Genomic DNA, 21,711 nt, shown 5'->3' with positions numbered 1-21,711 from the left:
TCATACCAGCTGGAGAGGTTAGACAAGGTAGCCGCTCCTCCTGGGATGTTGTGGTAGTAAGGTTTCCAGAATTTATTAGGTAATTGAACTGAACAACCTCTCAATGTACTTCTCAGCCCAAAAGTCTATACTCTAAACAGGAGTCAGCAAAATTTTCGGTACAGGGCCAGATAGCAAGTACTTTCTGCTTTGTTAGCCATACAGACTCTACCACAGTGACTCAACTGTGCTATCCTAATAAGAAAGCAACCATAGACAATATATAGATAAATGGATGTGACTATTTTCCGGTTAAATATTATCTACAAAAATAGGAGGGAGCCCCTACACCAATAAAGTTTAATGGAACACCTGTCTTGCCTCTGCATATTATTATTATTATTTTAATTAATAGGATGTTCTAATTTTTTAATGTCTATTTATTTCTGAGAGAGACGGAGTGCAGGTGGGGGAGAGGCAGAGAGAGAGGGAGACATAGAATCTGAAGCAGGCTCCAGGCTCTGAGCTGTCAGCACAGAGCCTGATGTGGGGCTCGAACCCATGGACCACAAGAACCTAACCTGAAGTCAGCCACTTAACCAACTGAGCCACCCAAGCGCCACATTAATAGGATATTTTAGAGTAGTTTTAGATTTGCAGAAAAATGAAGTGTAAAGTACAGAGTTTCCATTGCCCTCAGTACCCCCTACCATACAGATCCTCCTATCATTAACATCTTATATGAGTGGGGTGTATTTGTCACAATTGGTGAGCCACTATTGATACAATATTATTAATTACAGTCCATAGTATACTTTGTGTTGTACATTCTATGGGTTTTGCATGACATCATATATCCACCATTACAGTGTGACACAGTTTCACTGTCCTAAAGAACCCCTGTGCCACCTTCTCATCCATCCATCTCTCTCCCCCAACTCCTAGTAGCCATTGATCTTTTCACTGCCTTTATAGCTCTACCTTTTCTAGAATGTGATAGAGTTGGAATCATACAATCTGTGGCCCTTTGACACTTGCTCCTTTCATGGAGCAGTATGCATTTAAAGTTCTTCTGTGTCTTTGTGTGGCTTGATAGCTCATTTATTGTTGTTGGTACAAACTATCACGTTCATGGATGCACCGCAAATCCTTTATCGGATCACTTACTGAAGGATAACGTGGTTGCGTCCAAGTTTTGGTAAGCAAGAGTAAAGTCACTATGACTGTTCACGGGCAGGGTTTTGCACAGACATGTTTTTCATTCACTTGGGTTAAGTATCAAGGAGCCCAATTGCTGAACTGTGTGGTAAGGATATGCTTGGCTTTGCCAGAAACTGCCAGATTACCTGACAAAGTGGCTGTACCATTTTGCATTCCCAGTCGCACTGAACTCTTCCTTCTGGTCCACATCCTCACCAGCATTTGGTGTTGTTAGTGCTTTAGATGTTATCGTTCCAATAGTTATGTGGTGGTATCTCATTGTTGTTTAATTTGCAATTACGGAATGACATGTGTTGTGCGTGCATTCATATGCTTCTTTGCTATCTGTATATCTTCTTTGGTGCTACGTCTGCTCAGCTCTTTTGCCCCTTTTTAAATCTGGTTGTTTGTTTTCTTATTGTGGAATTTTAAGTGTTCTCTGTATAATTCGGATGCAAGTCTTTCATCAGATATGTGTTTTGCAAATATTTTCTCCCAATCTGTGCCTTGTCTTCTCATTTTCTTAACAGTGTCTTTCACAGAGCAGAAGTTTTTAATTTTAATAAAGCCCAGCATATCTTTTTTTTTTTTCTTTAATGGATTGTGCTTTTGGCGTTGTATGTGAAAATGCATCAACAAACCCAAGATCACCAAGATCTTCTCTTATGTTGTCTTCTAGAGGTTTTACAGTTTCAGGCTTTGCATTTAGGTCTACGATTCGTGTGGGGTTAATTTTTTTTGTGAAAGGTGTAGGACCTGTGTCTAGATTTCTTTTTTCCGGCATGTGGATGTCTATTTTTCCAGCACCATATTTTAAAAAAGACAATCCTTTCTCTGTTGAATTGCTTCTGCTCTTTTAACAAAGATTAGTTGACTAGATTTGTGTGGGTCTATTTCTGGGCTCTCCGTTCTGTTTCCTAACTTATTTGTCTATTATTTCACCAATACCATACTGCCTTGGTTACTGTAGCTTTATAATAAGCCTAAAGCTAGGTAATACCAGTTATCTGACTTGGTTTTCTCTCCTTCAGTTTGTGTTGGCTGTTTTGGGTCTTTGGCCTTTCCACATAAACTTTAGAATTAGCTTGTCGATCTCTACAAAATAACTTAGTGGGATTTTGATTGGGATTGCGTTGAATCTATAGATCAACTTGGCACGAACTGACATTTTAACAACATGAGAATGAACGTGGAATGTCTTTCCATTTCTTTAGATTTTTTTTATTACTTTCATCAGTTTTGAAGTTTTCCTCATTTATAGATCTTGTGTGTATTTTGTTAGATTTAGACCTAAGGATTTCATTTTTTTTTGGATGCCGCTCTAAATGGTATTTTGTGTTTAATTTCAAATTCCATTGTTCATTGCTGTCATATAGGAAAGAATTTGACTTTCATATATTAACCTTGTATCCTGTCATTTTGCCATAGTCACTTACTAGTTTCAGGAATTTTTTTTGTTGTTGCTGTTACTTTTGATTCTTCGGGGGTTTCCCACTATATATTATTTTTTTAAAAACCCACTTCACATTCTTATTATTAATAGTAATAATAACAGTAATGAACATTATGGAATGCATAGTATGATGTGACAGGTGTCATGCTGTATTTGTCATCTCATTTAGTTCCACAATAGCTTAGAATCACCAGTACCGTGATTTAGTCCCTAATGCAAATGAGGAACCTGAAATCTATCCAATGACAGAGGCACGTTTATCCAGAAAGGCAGAGGCAAGACTTAGACCTGCCCCTTCTTTCTAGAAAATAAATGGAAACTTCCATACAGTTACATATATGCAAGGCTGTTTTTATCCCTCACCCCCTTTTTTTCTTCTCGTAATTGAGTCTATAAAAGTAGGTAGTATTTGGATCCTCATTTTACAAATGAGGTAACTGAGGCTCCTGAAATTAAATAACTTGTTCAGGATCACACATGCAGTAAGAGGTGGAGTTGAAGACCCATTCTCAATGTGCGGGGTGGGAGTATTATAGACAAATTTGAGGCTGAGCATGGCCATGTGACAACCATGATCACTAACTAACAAGGGTATGAGCTAGACCTAGGCTCTTGAAAACTAAATTGAATTACATTTTGGTGTCAGATCTTGAAAACCAAAAATTGTGTTCGTTAATTAGATCTTTTGGTTTTCCTAGGCCCTTTTTAAGTCTTGACATCCATTGGTTTTTAAGGAGCACTTAAAGCCATTTCCAGTTGTCCTACAACAGTACCCACACTTCACTTTGGTTATGATGCAAAATAGCTAATTCCACACTAGCTGGGGTCTGGATTTGACTGCAACTGATATCAGATCTGCGAGAATTAAAAAAGAAGGGATATGAGAGATGATCAGGGCTCCTCATCAGCTCACTGTTGCAGAAAGCATGTGCAAATATTGCTGCCTTTCTACTGCCTTTGGGTGTTTTCTTTCTCCATTGCTAATGACTAATAAAAAAAGAGAGAGAAAGAGAAGAGGGAGCAAACAAGAAAGCAATTGCTATTAGATTTTCTTCTATTGCAGCAGGTTTCTCATTCTGCAGAGCTCATTAGAGGTGGCTATATGGAAAGACTTCCAAGGTGCCCCAGGGAGAAGGAGAAAGGCAAAAGTGAAGAAGAAAGAAACTTTCAGAGATATGACCCCTGCCAGAAATTCACACCAGAACCAGCTGTATCTAGACCACATGTTCTGATGCTAAAAGGCACCTCATGGCTTGGTTTTAAGTGTTAACAAGGAAAGAAGGAAGGAAGGAAGGAAGGAAGGAAGGAAGGAAGGAAGGAAGGAAGGAAGGAAGGAAGGAAGGAAGGAGAGAAGGGCAGGGGAGGGAGGGGAAGGAAGGAAGGAAGGGAAAGGAGTAAAGAAAGAAAGGAAGAAAGGAGGAGAGAGGAGGGGAAGAAAAGAAAAGAAAAGGAAATGAAAAACAACAACAACCAAAAAAAAAAAAAAAAGCAAAAGAAGAAAAGGGTTCTCTTTCTAAATACTACAGATAAAGTTACAAATGTATTGATGCTGTGAGGTTAGTTAAAATGTGGCTTTGATTTTTCCTATTTGTTGCTTTAAGTTAGGTAGTTTTCTTTATTAAAGTTTATTTATTTATTTGGGGGGCAGGGTGAGAGAGGGAGAGAGAGAATCCCAAGCAGGCTTTGCATTGTCAGTACAGAGCCAGACTCAGAGCTCAAACTCGTGAGATCATGACCTGAGCTAAAGTTGGAAGCTTAACTGACTGAACCAACCAGGCACTCCTAAGTTAGGAGTTTTGAAATGTGTTTTTAATTTAATTTGGAATCCAACCTCCTGGAGATTCAATTTCACAAACATTTTTGAGAATCTTCTATGTACCTAACTCTTTGTTGGGAACTGGAGAAGTAGAAGACATAGTAGGTCTCTGCTCCCAATGTGGGGGGAAAGACATACCCACAACAATTTCAGTGCATAATGTGATAGGAAGAGATGTGTTCAACATATGGTGCTGGGAATACTGCCTTTAGCATTAATAACTCTCCTAGAGGGGACGTCTGGGTGGCTCAGTCGGATAAGTGTCCAACTTCGGCTTGAGTCATGATCTCATGGTCTGTGAGTTCGACCCCTGCATCGAGCTCTGTGCTGACAGCTCAGAGCCTGGAACCTGCTTCGGACTCTGTGGCTCCCTCTCTCTCTGCCCCTCCCCCGTTCATGCTCTGTCTCTTTCTCTCTCTTAAAATAAACAAACATTAAAAAAAAATGTCTTCCAGATGTCAGGGATAGGGTATGAGGTTAGGGAAAAATCAAATCCACCAGCCAGAAAAAAAAAAAAAAAAAAAAAAAAAAAAAGAATCCCATGATAGAAAAAAAAGGAACTCCAAATTAGTAGCCACCTGTCCTGGGTTCTCATTATAGTCCTATCATGTGACTTGGACAAGCTGTGTCTGCTGCCTGGAAAGAGGAAAAGAAAAGAATTTGAGGTCCATCCCAGCTCTAAAATTTGCATCTCTCTTATTCCTAATCAAGACAGGCTTTTCGAGAATGTTAAATAAAACTGTGCTCCGCAGTGGCGATAGCTACTATTTATCGAGAGCCTGCTATTTTCAGTCCTTCTTCTGTGGTTCACATTATGGACTCTTTTAATCTTTATGACAAGTATGTAAGGCTAAGGATGATTATTATTCCCATTTTCCTGATGAGCAAACAGAGGCCCAGGAAAGGTTCAACGTTCTGTCTAACCAGAGCCATGTAGGGGATGGGAATTGGAAGCATGCTGTAAATTCAGGTGGTCTGGCTGTAGAGACTGCTCCCGAGGTGGGAAGGAAGATACAGAGTGCCCGTGGGAACACGGCTCCTCCTCTCGGGAACTTCTTCTTAGCCCTCTGTGCCAGAGCCGTTTGAGGACGCCTGTATTTGTCAAAGAAATGACCCCAGGGCTTAAGACACCCCCGGAGCTGAGAAGTGACTTGTTTAAAGCAAGTTGGTGGAACAGCTTCACAGGACTGGGTCCCTGTCCAGGAGAGGACTGGGGGTGCTTGAGGAATGGTGAGCACACACACCAGGATTCAGGGAGAGTCAGTAGTCCCAACACTTGGACTCACTCAGCAAGTGCTTGAGTACACGTATTTTGTGCCTGCTGTTAAGCTACACCCTTGAGACAGACATGAGTGGAGGTGTGTGGGGATCATGGTGCCCTGAGAGCAGAGAGTGCCCTGAACACTGGAATATGAAATCCTAATTGCAATTGAAATGTTTTTTAACAGCACAGGGATAGTGGCTTCTGCCTTTGACTGTGATAACATAAGCAATAGACCCTTTCGGGATGGAGGGGGGTAAATCTCAGCGTGCAGTTTGGGCTGTGGCTGCAGAGGGGGATCTAGGCTGAGCCGTACCCCTCTCTCACAGGCTCAGCCACCACCTAGGACCAGGGGCTTGTTCACTCAGGCCCTGCAGATTTGTGTTTAGGTCCACGTCTCTGTCTGGAGGTTTTGGTGAGGCTAATTCTCCTCTTCAGATCTCATTATAGCATCTGAAAAGCAGAGATAACGACAGTGCTGGGTCAGAAAAAAATGCAGAGATCGGGCCTAGTGATGTCGAACTTTCGCCACCCCAGCTCTGAAATTGGATGTCAGGGTAGCAGGGTCTTGGATTCCTTCCCTTGAGAAATGGAGGGGGATGTTCTGGAAACAGCTGCAGAGGCCCCAGTGACAGCAATCCGGCCTGCTCCTGGGGTTAGGACACCACGAGGAGTCCTGGTGCTGAGGAAGGGGAGGGCACAGGGGCTGAAGAGAAGATAATGTTTCTCTAGCCTGCGATTTCTTTCAATTTCAGGGATTGCAATTACCAGGGCAGGAGTTAGAAGCGGCCATGCCTGGAATGCTTAAGTGAGTTTGGTGCCTCTGGTAGAAATGGTTTTGCATTTAGAGAGGGAAGGCATGTGCAGTGTGTAAGCCAGGCTTCACATTGTGTGTGTGTGTGTGTGTGTGTGTGTGTGTGTGTGTGTGTGTTCATGCACACCTTCGTATGCATGAGGGCAAGGCAGGAGAAAGACCGTGTGAACATGGTTGGAGAGGGGCGTGGCAGAGTGGAGGGTGAGCCTGGGAACGTGACCCCACCTCACTGAGACCCAGTCTCCTTACCTCCAGCATCAAGATAATAATAATGACTTTGCGGGGCGCCTGGGTGGCGCAGTCGGTTAAGCGTCCGACTTCAGCCAGGTCACGATCTCGTGGTCCGTGAGTTCGAGCCCCGCGTCGGGCTCTGGGCTGATGGCTCAGAGCCTGGAGCCTGTTTCCGATTCTGTGTCTCCCTCTCTCTCTGCCCCTCCCCCGTTCATGCTCTGTCTCTCTCTGTCCCAAAAATAAATAAACGTTGAAAAAAAAATTAAAAAAAAAAATGACTTTGCAAGATGTTAGAAGTGTCTTAGTGTTGGGGCTGTTGGGGCTTAGTGTTGGGGCTGCTCTAACAAAATACCATCGACTTCATGGTGGAACCAACAAAAAGTTTTATTTCTCTAAGTTGTGCAGGCTGGGAAGTCCAAGATCAAGGCAGTGGCAGATTCATGTGTGCTGAGGAACTGTTTCCTGGTGCTTAGATGGTACCTTTCCTCACTTGGTGGAGGGGACAAGGAGCTCTCTGGGGTCTGTCTTACAAGGACACTAACCCCTTTCATGAAGGGCCCACCCTCATGAACTGATTACTTCCCAAAGGCCCCACTTCCTAATACCTTCACTTTGGGGGTTAGGTTTCAACATATGGATTTGAAGGGGCGGGACACCAACATTCAGTCTATGGCAAAAAAAAAAAAAGTTAGAAACAAGTCTTGCCGAGGACCTAGCACATGACATGCATTCAATAAAGAGCAGTTACTGTTATCAATGTGGGCATCCATCTGGCACATTCAGCCAACACTGGTATTTTCAGTGAGTCAGCTTGCACGTTTCAGCATTTCATTTTGGGGCAAGATTAAACATTACTAGCCTATTTTTGCATAGTTTCTAAGAACATGGAGTTGAATTGTTCCACGTCCAGCTTGCTAGTCCCTTGTACTTTAATCAATCTCTTTACTCTTCTGTTCCTTTATTTAAAACAAACAAACAAATAGAATAAGAGTACTTCCCTCCCAGGGTTGCTGTGTGAAACAAGATGTGTGCAGATCCCTTAGAATAATTGCTAGCACACTGCAAGGAATCAGTAGATATTAGCTTAAAAATGATGTTTGTCATTCTGATACTAGATATGTAGGGATGAAAGGGTAGGGGGAGATTGGAGTAACACAGCTGGATGGGTGGTCTCTCCCACATTTCCATTCAGCTAGGACCATTCATTCATTCATTCATTCACTGAATAATCACTTATTGAGCCCCTAGAATGTGTTTCAGCCACTGTGTCAAGGCTGGATGTAGGCAGCGAGTAAGAAAGACGTGGTCCTTGCCATAAAGTGCCCTTTGTCCAGCAAGGGAGACAGTGAGTGACCAAGATCGATAGTCCAGTGTGAAAGTGCTAAGATAGGGGAAGGATAGGTGCTGTGGAAACCAGAGAAGGGGCATCAAACCCCCAAGTGAAAGGGAGGCATCAGCAAAGCTCTCCTGCCGGGGGTGGAAATGGAGCGTAGTAGGCAGAATAATGCCTTCCAGATGTACATATTTTAATCCCTAGACCCTGTGAATAAATTACCTTCCATGGCAAAGGGTGATTAGGGTGCAGGTGGAAATCAAGCCGCTGATCTGGAGATAAAGAGATTATTGCCTAGATTATCCAGGTGGGTCTGATGTAATCCTAAGGTTCCTTAAAAGGGGAGTGGGAGGTAACAGAGGAGGCCAGAGGGATGTGATTCCAGAAGGACTTGCCTTGCCTTGGCTAGCTTTGATGGTGGTGGAAGAGGGCCCGGGACCAAGGAATGCGGGCAGTCTCAAAAAGCTGGAATGGCAAGGGAGCGGTTCCTACTCTGGAGCTTCCAGAAAGCATACAGCCGTGCCAACACCTTGCCTGAAGCCCACAAACCCATGTCAGATATCTGACCTACAAAAAAATATAATAAGTGTATGTTGGTTTAAGCCACTATATTGGTGGCAGTTGGTTATGGCAGCAACAGAACACTAATACACGAAGACACGGGGCCCGTGATACATCTGAGTTAGAACCGTCATTTTACAAAATCATTCCGGCCACAGGATGGTTGGCAAATTGGAGGGACCAGGCTGAATGCAGAGTGCATTATTAACAGGCTGTTACAGCAGACCCTGGGAGAGGGGTGGTGGCCTGAACCCAAGCACACAGCCGTCCTGTGTTGTGTCTGTACACACCCTGGAAGCAGGGTGTGTAGGTGAGGAAGGCTCAGAGGGCAGTTGCCCAGACGATTGTCAGATCCCAGATCCCCAGATTCCCAGATCCCTGCAACTGAGAAGTAGAGAGCCTTGAAAGGGAAACTGGCATGCAGAGAACGACCATATACTTGCCAGAGGCTGTGGTCAGAGTCAAAATCAAGTGCTGTGGAAGCAGTATGTCCCTTCCAATGAAGGGGCTCAGGGATGCCTTCTAGAGAAGAGAACACTATGAAGTCTGTCTGGAGGCTCCCAAGAGGGCTCAGGGGACGTTGCAAAGAAGAATCAAATGCAGCCCCTGCTTTCAAGGAGCCCACAGGTCCGAGGGGGTAGGGCAGGTAACATGGCCTTTCTTAGGAACCCTCCAGAACATGCAAGAGGAAACAGCTCTGGGGCTGGAAATCAAAAATGTGGATGGGTAGCCTGTTCTGGTCTTGCCAACCCAGGAACCAGTAAATGAGTCACTTCCTCTGCCCTGCCTTTGTCTCCTCTCTCATCAATGTGCCAAGCATCAGCTGAGATAAGAATGGGCCCACGCGCATGGGCCCCAGCAGAGCCAGGGAAGCAACTTTGCGCCCATGACCCGTGAAACAGCCCGTAGGGTGGGGGTCATGAACTGCATCCTGCCAAGGAAGAGACGGCAATCCTGGGAGCCTCCCTCTGGAGGTGGCTGGGCTCGCACGAAACGCTGGGGGTTTTACTGAGATCTGGCAGTCTTCCTGTGAATCTCACAGGATGAATCTCATGGAGGATGGGCTGCCAGCTGGTAGGGGCAGGAAGGAGGCAAGAACTTCCCAATGGGCATTGGTCTGCTCTCCGGCCACAGCAGGTAAAATCAGGGGTGTCTGGGGCCTCTGGTGCTTAGCTAGAAGTGGACGTGGGTTCTGGAGTCAGCACTGCTGACACGTCTCATGACTCGTTCTGCTCCCACCGCGTGCAGCTGGTGACAGGGAACAGCAGGTCCTACTTGCTGTGTGTCTTTCAAAGCAGTGCGTCTTCTCCGTGTCCTGTCGTAGGGCGCCTCCACCGTGCTTGTCTGGGGTGCTGCAAAACCCCATAACATACTAACACACTCCTTCCCTCCATCCTTGTTCCTTTTTCAGCTCACCCTCTAGCATGTGTCCAGGCTATCTTTCTAAAGCTCCGGTCAGAAAGTATTTCTCTCCTGCTGAAACCCCTGCAGTGGGTCGTCTTGCCCTCAGAATAAAGCCTGCATTCCTGGGGTGCCTGGGTGGCTCAGGTGGTTAATTAAGCATCTGACTTCCGCTCAGGTCATGATCTCACGGTTTGTGAGTTTGAGTCCCACATCGGGTTCAGTGCTGACTCTCAGCTCAGAGAGTGGAACCTCGAGTCTACTTCTGATTCTGTGTCTCCCTCTCTCTCTGCCCCTCCCCTGCTCGCTCACTCACTCTCTCTCAAAAATCAGTAAACAGTAAAAAATTATAAAACATAAAATAAAGCCCGCGTTTCTTAGCATCACTTGGAAGACTGGTAAGAGCTGGTCTGTTTATGTGCCCCTCTCCAGCCCGTCTTTGCATTTTAGTCAATGCTTTTACATCTTGAATCTTGGCTTCTTTCAATTTCCAGAATGTGCCATGTGAGTGTTTACCTCTTCTCTCTCTCTCTCTCTCTCTCTCTCTCTCTCTCTCTCTCTCTGAGACACACACACACACACACACACACACACACACACCACTTCAGACTTCTGCACATGCTATTCTTTCTGCCCGGACCCCATTTTCATTCTTTGCTCTTTCCCTGGATGACCCCTCCCAATCCGTCAAGGCTCGCCTCCTCCAGGCAGCCTTCCCACCTTGCCCACTCTGTGTTAAGTGCCCCTCCTCTCTACCCCCTTGTTCTCTGAACCTCCCTGCTGTGAATCTTAAACTTTATAACTCTAACCTATAACTGTCTCTTTAAACAATAGAAGATTTAAACATTTTTCCCACTACAAGTCAGTTATGCAAAACAGTGTAGTCTTAATTTTCTACAGCTGAAATAATCTTTTCCTCAAGTTTCCATTTCACTTACAGCAAAAAAAAAAGTATCTCAGGTTACCAATGAAGGATACAGAACATCCTCTTTAGAGGAAGTACTTAGTCTGTTCAAAGTTGAACTCCTCCCCAGCCAACCCTGCCTTTTCGTCACCAAGCAGTCTCCCCCACCTCCACGAGGCCTCAGGATGCATGGTGTACTAGATCCTTGCTTGGAGTCACTATTTGGATTTCTTACTTGAGCGTGGCTCTGTGCCCTTGCACTGGCATCCGTTAGGATGTGGATGGTCTTGGGTAGTCTTTTGAGGAAGGATATGTTGTCAGAATACACTGCCACAGTCCAGAGTCATGAGGTCCCCACACTCTGAAGCCCCTTTGTTCTAATCTCAGGTCCCCTTCCCCATCCCTGCCTCCATGCAAGCAGGGGGTTAGGACAGGAAGTCTTGTCAGCTTTATTATGTCTGCCCTGTAGGTGCAGGAATCAGAGGCTGACTTCCAGTCTCTTGCTCACCTCCTGCTGCCCTCTCATGGGAGCTTCCATGGCTCGTTGGATAGAGGGGCTCCCCAGCTCCCCAGACTAATCCCTGATCTGAAGCAGCAAGCCCCAGTGTCCCTGCTCACCTGCCCTGGGACTTTTCCCAAACACTTGTTAGTATCTTCAACATTTGTAGACACTGCCTTCGAGGCAGGGGTAGATGGGGAGGCGGTGCTGCCTTCCAAAAGACCAGAAAGAGGTTGTCTACCCTTGGGTATGAGCTCCTGGCCCCCCTAGCCTTCTCTTCTCAGCAATCCAGCACAGCACTGATGGCAGAAAGAAGGGTTTTCTCCTTCCTTTTCCTGTCTAGTGGGAACTCCCCTGAGGTCATAGCCTGCACCATCTATATATTAAAATAAGACACTATGATTTGAGTCGGTCAGGCCTGGCTTTGATATATAAGGGGACCTTCACTTTTAGCACAGGCTGGCTTTGGAAACTCTTGTCTAGCTCAAGACACTACAAAGTCATCTTTGAGATGCAAAGCTGGACAATGACCCCCTTTCTTGTCTAGATGATATCTGCCCTTCTACCTAAGGGATGAATGCTTTTGATTGAGCGGGCGGGGTGCCATAGACAAATATGATTTGTGGGGAATGAAAAATACTTCACTTGAACCTCTTCAAAACCATTATTCACCTTGCACACTTATCTAGAAGCATTTTACACATGTGTCTCCTCCTAGGATGTGGGAGCTTAAGGACAGAGAATGTCTGTTTTGTCATTGTATTTCCAACGCCTGGTATGTAATAATGAAAATTCATTGAATATTTGAATGAATGAATGAATGAATGAATGAAAGGTTGAATGTAAGAATGACTCAGTGCAGCACCTGAGCAGAGAATGTAAACAAAGACCCATAGTTAAGAAGTAGATCACAGAACAAAGTTTCTAACTGCTCCCCAAGAAGAGCAGAGTTGGAGGCTGGGTATGGACAGATGTCAGCATCATTTTCAACACTGGTCCCTGTGACTCCAGAACATACAGAGTGCCTGTAGAATCAAGCCTAATACCTCTTAATCTACACTTCACAGAAGCCCAAGTATTTTTACCAGCTGCTCACCCACCCAGAGGCGAGGAGTGGCTTCCCCAGACCCCCCAGTTAGACAGTGACAGAGCCAAGATGAGAGCACATGTCCCAGCTCGTTGATCACACAGGAAACCACATCTCAGCCAAAACACCACTCTCATTTGACAGAAAGCCTCAGTTTAGGCGTAGGTGAGGGATACGGCATGGTTTAAACCAGGTGAGATGTCCTCAGTGGTGCTGGGTGTTGACTGCCACCCTTTTAGGAGGCCTTGGGCAGCCTGGGGAGAGCCAGAAATGGTGGAGAGAGCCACTCCCTGCAGACTCAACAGCTTGCAGGCCACGGCTCCTCGCCTTCCCTCCACTGAGGAAGAGCTGCAGACAGTGCTGGCTGGCTCTGGGATGATTTACTTCCCTGAAATGCCTCAATTTAAATGCTAATTTCCCCAGAACTGAGGGGTGATCGGCTCTTGCATGCTGGTGGCTGTGTATTAATGTATCCAAAACACTCACACATATTCTTAAATTGGGGCAGGAGGGAGGGAAGACCTCAGGTAGGCTGGGGAGGGTGGCGGAGGAGCCCAGCCTCCCCTGCTTGCTGTTCTTGTCAGCATGGCTGATGGGAGGGAAGCTAGACAAGGTGCACACTCCACGGAAATACTCTGTAGCTTTGAGTCAGAGGTCCTTTGCAGGTGGCATGGTGGGTGAAGAGGCCTGCCTCTCACCTCTGCACACAACTGAACAGATGCTTACGGGGCTTCTACTAGGAGTAGTCACTGTCTCAGGTGCTCTGAGGCTCTTGAAGAGATTCAGAACCTAGTGTGGGGTTCCGGAAATGGGATCATCACTAAAGATCACTTTACAAGTGAATCTTCCTCTCAGCCCCTGGAAGTCAGACCTCTTACTTCCATTTTACAGGTGAGGTCACTAAGACTCATAAAATGGAAGTGACTCCCCCCAAGGTCACACAGCCAGCATTTGGATCCATGTCTGCAGGACTTCTGAGCCCTTGCCTTTTCCACCACCAGACCCCAAGGCCACTTCTGGGATCGATGCATGAGGAAAAAGTGATAGGAAGGTTTTATTGCATCTGGGGAAAATCGAGATGATTACATGGAAGAGGAGGTGGGTTTTTAACTTGGCCTCTTGCCTCCTGTTGACATCCTTCAGCCCACCCCGCCTGCTGCATCCCCACCCCAGTGGGAATACACACACGTACACATGTGTTCATCCAGTGTGGGAGGTCTGACCAACCCCTGCTTAGACAGACCACCGTTTCCCATCTGGTCCCCAGCAGCTGGGTGGGGCTGGAGCCCCTGGCTCCTATCTGAGCTCCAGAGGAACCAGGGTGCCATGCAGTTAGGAAGAGGAAGAAAGTAGGGTTTGAAGCTCCGTGGGGACAGGCTGGAGTTTTAGACTTAGATTCCCAAGATCCCTTTGATCCAGTGTTCAGTGAGTACACACCTTGTATGCGGTTTGCACTGGGGAGGCAGTAGTAGCAGAGGGGTAGTCTTGGCCCCCATGGAGCTCACAGTTTAACAGGCAGGGTAGGTCTCAAGGAAGGTCCCCGGGAGCACATCTACAGGTAGGAGTTGGGAAGCTCTTCATGGAAGGAAAGATACTATGGGATAGTATAACAGGAGAACTGTCCTGGCAGTAATGTGTAGTCCGAATGATAAGCAGGTGATAGCCAGGCGCACGGGGCAGGGACCTTTCCAGAGAGGGGGCAAACCCCCAGTGGGCCCTTTGTAGGAGGTGAGTATGCCCTGTAAGAGGAACTTAAGGGCGGTCAGTGCAGGTGGAGAACAGCAGACCAGGGGACAGGGGTCAAAACATAAGGCAGGAGGTAGGCAGAGGCTAGATTTCAAAGACCTTTCAGACCTTCCTACATGCCTTGCATTCTCTCTGATCCTTGTGAATGGAGGCACCTCCCTGTTTCCTGCTGGGCCCCGGTGTGCAGAGCAGTGCAGAGCAGTCCCTGCAACTTGAAAGACCCTAATAAATGTGGAACAAGTGAGATCTCGTACCTCCAGGGCCCTCCTGAGTGCCCAGAGCCCGGGATCTACTATTTTTAAAAGTTGATTAATCATTTCCAGGGGTGCCTGGGTAGCTTAGTCAGTTAAGCAACCAACTCTTGATTCCGCTCAGGTCATGATCTCACGGTTGGCGAGTTTGAGTCCCGCACTGTCCGTGAGGAGCCTGGTTGAAATTCTCTCTCTCCCCCTCTTTCTTTGCCCCTTCAGCACTCTCTCTCAAAATAAATTTTAAAAAAGCTTAAAAAAAAGTTAATTAAGTATTTTCATATAATATCAGCTGAGATTGATTCATGGATATTTTGGGGGAGATACTTGTCTAAAGAAACTGTGACCCTGTCCCAGTTTGAAACATGACATCCACTCACGTACACATACAGACGCACCCGTGGGCACGAGAGAGCATCCACTCTGGCGGTAAAAGGGCAGAACTGACTGGTCTCAGGTTATACCAGGGATCAAGAGCATGGGCTTTGGGTTGATCCATTGGGCAGGTGTTTACCAAGTGCAAAGCACTAAGCTGGGAACCTCCCCGTTGGCTACAAGTGGTCTTGGCCCCTGCCAGCTTCCTAACTGTGGACATGTTGGACAGGTTCCTTAACCTCCCTGAGGGCCCATTTCTTTATTTACAAGACGGGGGTAATACTACTTGTCTCCTAGAGGTCTCATGCGGTTAAAATCACACACACACACACACACACACACACACACACACACACACAAACACACACACACATGCACACACACTATTTAGGGCATAGCTGATGATCAACAAATATGATCGATAAATATTACTCATTCTCCTTCCCATCTTCCTATCTTTGGGATCAGTTGCCTTGCAATTTTGTTTTTGTTTTTGTTTTTGTTTTTGTTTTTGTTTTTGTTTTTCTACACACACACGTACACACAAGCTATGAAAATCAGAATTCACTTTCTGGCAATTGAATTTAACCAGCACCCCGCCGGCCTCCCGCGTCCCTTTTGCAGGTGGGTGGATTCTGAAGCAGCCGTCTGGGTTCTGTCTGTGGTTCTGGGCCCAGGGGAACTTCCTGGCGCCTGCTCTTCCCATCTGAGTTTTTGTACCTCCCGAGAGAGCCCAGGAGATGTGAAAGCCCTGGGCGCCCTCTGCTGGCAACGGCCACGCAGGACTGTGGCCATCCCCAGGCAGTAGCGGCAAAGGGGCCCCTTTCTGAGGGACAGACCTTGGTCTTACCATCCCCCGCTTCGCCCCTGCCTCCCTCCCTCCCAGCCTTCACACTGGCCTTCAACCTCCCACCCCTGCATCTTCCCCTTCTTCCTCACGCGCTTCCTCAACATCCTCCCTGCTTCCCCAAAGCTTCGGGAGAAAACCTTCCTCTAGGAACACAGAGCATATGAGCCCCCCCCCCCACCTCCACCCCACCATCCCGAGGCTGCCTTTCATTGTCCCTGTGGGGTCAGATCTACCCACCGAGTGAAGCCTGGCTTACACAGAAGGCAGAGGGATGTGGAGTGAAGAGGGTGTCTGTGTCTCTGTCTCTAAAAGCAGTGCCAGAGAAGATGGAGACCCTGGATGGTAAAGTGAGAAAACATAAGCTTGCTTTCAGATCCCTCTTCTCCAGTGCACTCTGTGTAAGTTCTGGAAGGTACTTCATGCCTCAAAGCCTCTACTTCTGCATTGGCTGAGTGAGCACCCAGCTCATGGCGATGCAGTGAAGATGGGTGAGGTCACGTGGAGACCAGAGCAGCTGGTTCGGTCAAGTCGTAACGAGCAGCACGCTCCTTCTCTTGGCCGTGGCCTGTCTGGGCTCAGTGTACCCAGGGGCGCTACTGCTCTGCTGGCTTTGACAGTTCCCTGCACCTGAGCAGTAGTGAGGACTGGGAGCCTTGGGGCCAGACCACCTGGGACCTCCAACTGTGTTGTGCTTCATCTGTTCAGCCTCTGAAGTGAGGGTCCTAACAGCACCGACCTCATAGGGTTGGGAGAAGATAAATGTACCTGGAACCGTGCCTGGTGCGTGGTAGGTGCTCAATAAAAGGTTATTCTTATTGTCTATTGCTGTTTCTCATTAAGGCAGATCGAACAGCTTTTCTGACCCTCACTTTACAGATGGGAAATCTGAAGTTTGAGCGGTTTGCTCCAGGTTAAGCAGTGAGGTGTGGTGTGGTGTGGGCAGAACTGGAGCCCAGTCTCCAGAGCCACTGGCATCTTCTCACTCATGCCCATACCTACGCTCGAAACAGGTGCTTGGGTCCCGTGGAGATGGGTCTCAGAAGCATCGAGCCCACCCAGAATTCCTGATCACTGGGCCCCAGTGGCTGCACCACATGGCTCATTTGTCGTCTCCCCCACTAGGCTGGGAAGATCTAGAAAAGTGGGGGAGAATCCGATCTCTCTGAATCTCTCGGCCCAGCTCAGGGCTCCACCCAGAGTGTGAGCTCAGCTGACCTGGGCATGCAGACACCCTCCACCCTGCCGTATCTTTGTGGGGAGATCTGTATCACCACAGGCCACCTCACAAGGGACACAGAAGGAAACTTAGGCCCTCAGACCCTGGCGAGTGTTAACGTGCCCCTTTAGGGGCACTCCCATCGCCCCAGAAGTCCCTCTTTTTCTATTTGCATGGCTGTTCCACACACCCAGGCTTTCAAACGGATCATACGCCAACCACAAACACCTAGGTGGAAGCCACGATCACGGCACACGCATAGACTTAAACAAGTATAGCTCCCGAGACAGACAGGGGTACGCCCACACAGGCACACAAAATAGCATGCCTCAGTGCACCAGCGTGGACCTAGAAACTCATTGTCATGCACACACGTGCTCAGCAGACACACCCAGGCCCAGCTGCCAACTTTCCCAAGTGTGCAATCAACAGACCTGGGTTCAAACCCCAGCACCCACCACCTCTTCACTCTGCGCCCCGTGTTTTGATCATCTGGGAAAAGAATGTAATCGTAACTGTCTTGTGGGGTTGCTGTGAACGTTAAGTGATAAAATGTATGCAAAGCACTTAGCCAGACCCTAGCAAATTCTGAGGATTGGACACACTGTGAGAGATGATGATGACGAAGATACTGGCAATGCTGAGTATGTTGAAAATGGGGCTAACGTCTCTTACCCTGGACTCCTCAGGGGTCAAGATACAGGGGAGGGGTTCCCTACATGAATGAATCGTTGGGGGCGCTTCACAGGTGCCGAGGGTGAGGTGCGCAGCGGGGACAGGGAGTACAGACAGGAAGTGACCCAGCCCCGCCCCCACGTTTGTACAGCTGCTTTTGAACTGCTCAAGAGATAGAGGCTTCAAAGGCATTGCCTTGGCATCCCTATCTTTGTTTTCCTCTTCCTGATTTTCATTTCAAAGTTGCCCTTTCCAGGGGGCACAGTGAAGTGATAAACACCCTCCTCCTTTTCTTCTTCTCCTCTCCCTCCTCCTCCTTCTCCTCTCCAGATTGTGATTAGTGTCTCAGATTCTGAGCTTTTCTGAATATGGAGGGACCTCAAATGTCAGATTTTAATACCATCCGTGCCAAGTGGCTGTCAGATTCCCTGCTTGCACACTCTCAAGAACAGGAAGCTCACCACCTGGCTTGGCAGGCTGTTCTAGTGTTAGGCAGGTCTGTTGCATGAAAGATTGAAGGCTCCCGCATGGGATGCACTGTTAGTACCCCGCCTGCCCAAAAGACTACCTCTGTTCAGGGTTCAGTCCCCCAAGGTCTGTCTTCTGTTCCCTGCAATGGCCCTGCAGGGAAGGAATAGAGGCATCTGATGAAACCAGGGCAGGAGAAAGAGCATGAGCCTGGAATTGGGTGGGGAGAGTGGGGAGGGATGGGTCTGGGAGCAAGTCGCTCCCCTTCTCTAGGCCTCAGTTTCCCCATCTGTAAAAGGAGGCGTGTGATCCAAAAGATGCCTTAGGACACTTCCACTTGAGCACACTCACACCCATTCTTTGCAGCCTTCCTTTTTCCAGCTCAGCCCTGCCCCTGTTCCTCCAAGCACTCCAGGCTGTCCCCAGTTCCCTCACATTCTAGCTCACCACTGTCATTGCTTATGCAAGGAGATGTTTAGCAGCCAAATAACACAGTTTGTAGAGCTTCAGACGGTGTCTTAAGCAATTGGCAGCTTTATCCCATTAAGTGTTTACAACAACCCTGAGATCTCACTTCATAGCAAGGAAACTAAGGTTCTGGGTGGAACAGTAGCTTCCTCAGGATTGTGCATCTAGTGGATGGCGGACCAGGACTCGAGCCCTAGCCTGCAGGAGTCTAGAGCCTGTGATTAGCACCGCGTGCTCTGAGCCGGAACTCAGAACCAGAGGCGAAGGGCAAGGACAGCCACCCACTTGAGAGTCTCTCTGATCTGACTACAAGAGCCCGGCCCTCCTACCCTACAGCCCCCAGCAGCCTCCACGTTCTCATTCTGGCGGTCTTTCTGTTCCTCTCCACAGGGAGAACAACTTCATCAAGGACTTCCCTCAGCTGGCTGATGGGCTGTTGGTGATCCCACTGCCGGTGGAGGAGCAGTGCCGGGGGGTCCTCTCTGAGCCCCTCCCGGACCTCCAGCTGCTCACTGGTAAGCCGCACATGCCACACCCCTCCCCTCCACTCTGACCGCACACCTGCTGTCCTGGTGCCTGTCAGTCCTCAGCACGTCCAAGACGGGCCTCCTCCTTCATGAGAGACAGAGTGCAAAAGGGATCTGCCATTTGGGGGGGGGGGAGGGGAGGGGAGGCTTCTGCTATGGTCTGCGCAGAGCTAGGGGGATTCCCTGAGACTCCAGCCTCTGATCTGGGCCAAGACGTACTCTCTTAGCAAATTTCAAGTATGCTAACTCTAGGCACCGTGCTGTGCCTTCGATCCACAGAATTTATTCATCCCACATAACTGAACCTTTGTACCTTTGACCAGTGTCTCTCCATTTCCCCCTAACCCTCAACCATTCTACTCTCTGCTTTTATGAGTTCGGCTTTTTCAGATTCTACATAAAAGCGAGATTGTGCAGTATTTGTCTTTCTGCGTCTAGCTTATTTCACTAGGTTTATTTTTAAATCGTGCTAAAGTAACATCACTGGCCCTCTCTACCAGGAGTCTCCCTCACTTGAAAGCATTTGTTACACAACTTGATTTTGAATATGGGTGCTGAGCCATCCTGTGGGGTGGGTATTATTTTCCCCATTATACAGATGAAGAATCTAGACTCAGAGAGGTGATGGGATCAGCCCAAGGTCACAGAGCACGCCTACCAGGATGAGAACCAGGTTCCACCGCCCTGGGTCTTCTGCCGTATTCACTCTGCTCTGCAGCTCCCCAACCCCCACCCCTCCCTCTCCTTCTCCCCCTCTTCTGCAGGCTCTCCTGGGACTCTGTATCTTCTGTTCCACCCAGGATGCCCTTCTGCTCCCCCTCATCTTCTCCCAGGTCCTCTCCTACCTTTTTTGGAGGGACTTTCCTAATATGTACAGACCCTGGTTCTGCTTTTGTGATACAGTGGTTGGGGATCTCAACCACTGCCTGCAGAGAATGGTCATCCTCACAGGTGATTGCACCCTCTCACTGAGAAGGAAACTGTCCCCCAAGGAAGACCACGCAGTGTGGCCAACTTTGGTTCCTAGCCCCCTCTACCACGTGCAAGCCCTTGGAACCTCCACAGCCTTTCCAATAAAGTGGCATGGACGGAGCAGAGGACCCAAGTCATGTGTGCTTCAGGTCTCCAGGGGCCATACACTGTGCACGTCTTCATCTCTGTAACACTGCAAGGGTCATTGTCCCCTTTCAAGGCACAGGATTTCTTTCTGATTAGAGAAATCATTTAACTGGTCCAAGGCCACATGACTAGTCCACAGTCGAGTCAGGATTTAAGCCCAGTGGGTGTTGACTCCAAAGCTGATGCCATATCCACTATCCTACATCACCTTCCTGACCTGTCCTACTTCAAAAAGAGCCCAGATGTAGATCAGATGAAATCATATATCTAAAAATGCTTTGTAAAATCTGTCTAAAAACTGCTGTGCCTTCCTTAATTTTAGATTTTCATAAGATCATAGGATTTCAGAGCTGACCGAGACTGTCAGGGGCATCTCGTCTAGTCCTCCTTACCAATGAAGAGATCAGATCTGTAATATCTCCACTGAGTAATGATCCCTCTTGGATACTCTCAGTCACAGGGAGTTCACCACCCCTTAAAGCAGACATCACCATGGTCTGTGGGGAGGGGCTGTTCTTTAATGGAAAAGCACAGGCATTGACCTGTGTGTCCTTGGGCGTTTCCCTCTCTGAGCCTCAGTTTCTTCTTCTGAGATATGGGGTGTAAGAACTATTCTTCAGCACCGTGGTGAGTACTGGAGATTGTAGGTGTAAAATGCTCGGTGCATTGTGCTTCTGTATTAGTGGTACAAATTATTAGGATTGTTTGTTTTGACATGAGGATCTCTGGAGGCATCCTAATAAGGGAACTGTTATATTTCTAGAGTTAACAACAACAAAAAAAAAACTTACCAGGAAAAAGCCCATCTTTTGGTGGGGATCTAGGATAGAGTCAGATAAAATGGAGGTCAAGGATGAGTAAGGACCAAGGATGAGCCATACCCTTATGATTGGGTATAGGATGCAAGTGAGCAAGTGAGCCAGTAAATAAGTGTTTGTAGAGAGCCTGTTATGGTCCAGAATCTGTTCTTGGCTCTGCAGGAGTGCAGATAATAAAGACCATGGCCTTGGGGTACCTGGGTGGCTTAGTCGGTTATGCACCTGACTCTTGTTTCCACTCAGGTCATGATCTCCAGGTTTGGGAGTTGGAGCCCTGCATCAGGCTCTGTGCTGACAGCGCAGAGTCTGCTTGGGATTCTCTCTCTCTCTCTCTCTCTCTCTCTCTCTCTCTCAAAATAAATAAATAAACATTAAAAAAAAAAAAAACATCTCCTTGACCTCAAGAAGCTAACACTCCACTAGAGGAGCTTATATTCCAGGCTGGACTCCAGGAAGGACCAGAGATGGAGGGAAGTGAAGGGCAGAGCGATAATAACGACTATGGGGAGGTCCAACAATGTGGGGAGAGGCAAAAATGATGGCTTTATAAGTTTCATGATAATCAAAAGATGTAGCATTTGTTTTCCCTTTGGACGCCATGTCATCCAGTGAATGAACTGTGTCCACAGCCTGCATTCAGTTGCTTTGCCTCCCTCTCTTGA

At 47.5% G+C, this 21,711-nt stretch overlaps 1 protein-coding gene across 1 annotated transcript in view; it reads left to right on the top strand.

The window, feature by feature from the left end:
- The window catches only part of ASTN2 (astrotactin 2), a 754,139-nt gene that overhangs the window by 490,469 nt on the left and 241,959 nt on the right, over positions 1–21,711 (top strand). Inside the window, exon 13 of the mRNA XM_032595525.1 lies at positions 18,976–19,100. Within this exon, the coding sequence (XP_032451416.1) occupies positions 18,976–19,100 (125 nt within the window). The remainder of the gene's footprint in view (positions 1–18,975; positions 19,101–21,711) is intronic.

This window comes from Lynx canadensis, chromosome D4 (assembly GCF_007474595.2).
Source record: "Lynx canadensis isolate LIC74 chromosome D4, mLynCan4.pri.v2, whole genome shotgun sequence".
NCBI classification, from domain to species: domain Eukaryota; kingdom Metazoa; phylum Chordata; class Mammalia; order Carnivora; family Felidae; genus Lynx; species Lynx canadensis.
Note: the sequence above shows the minus strand (reverse complement) of the source record. Positions and strands in the feature narration are given on the sequence as shown.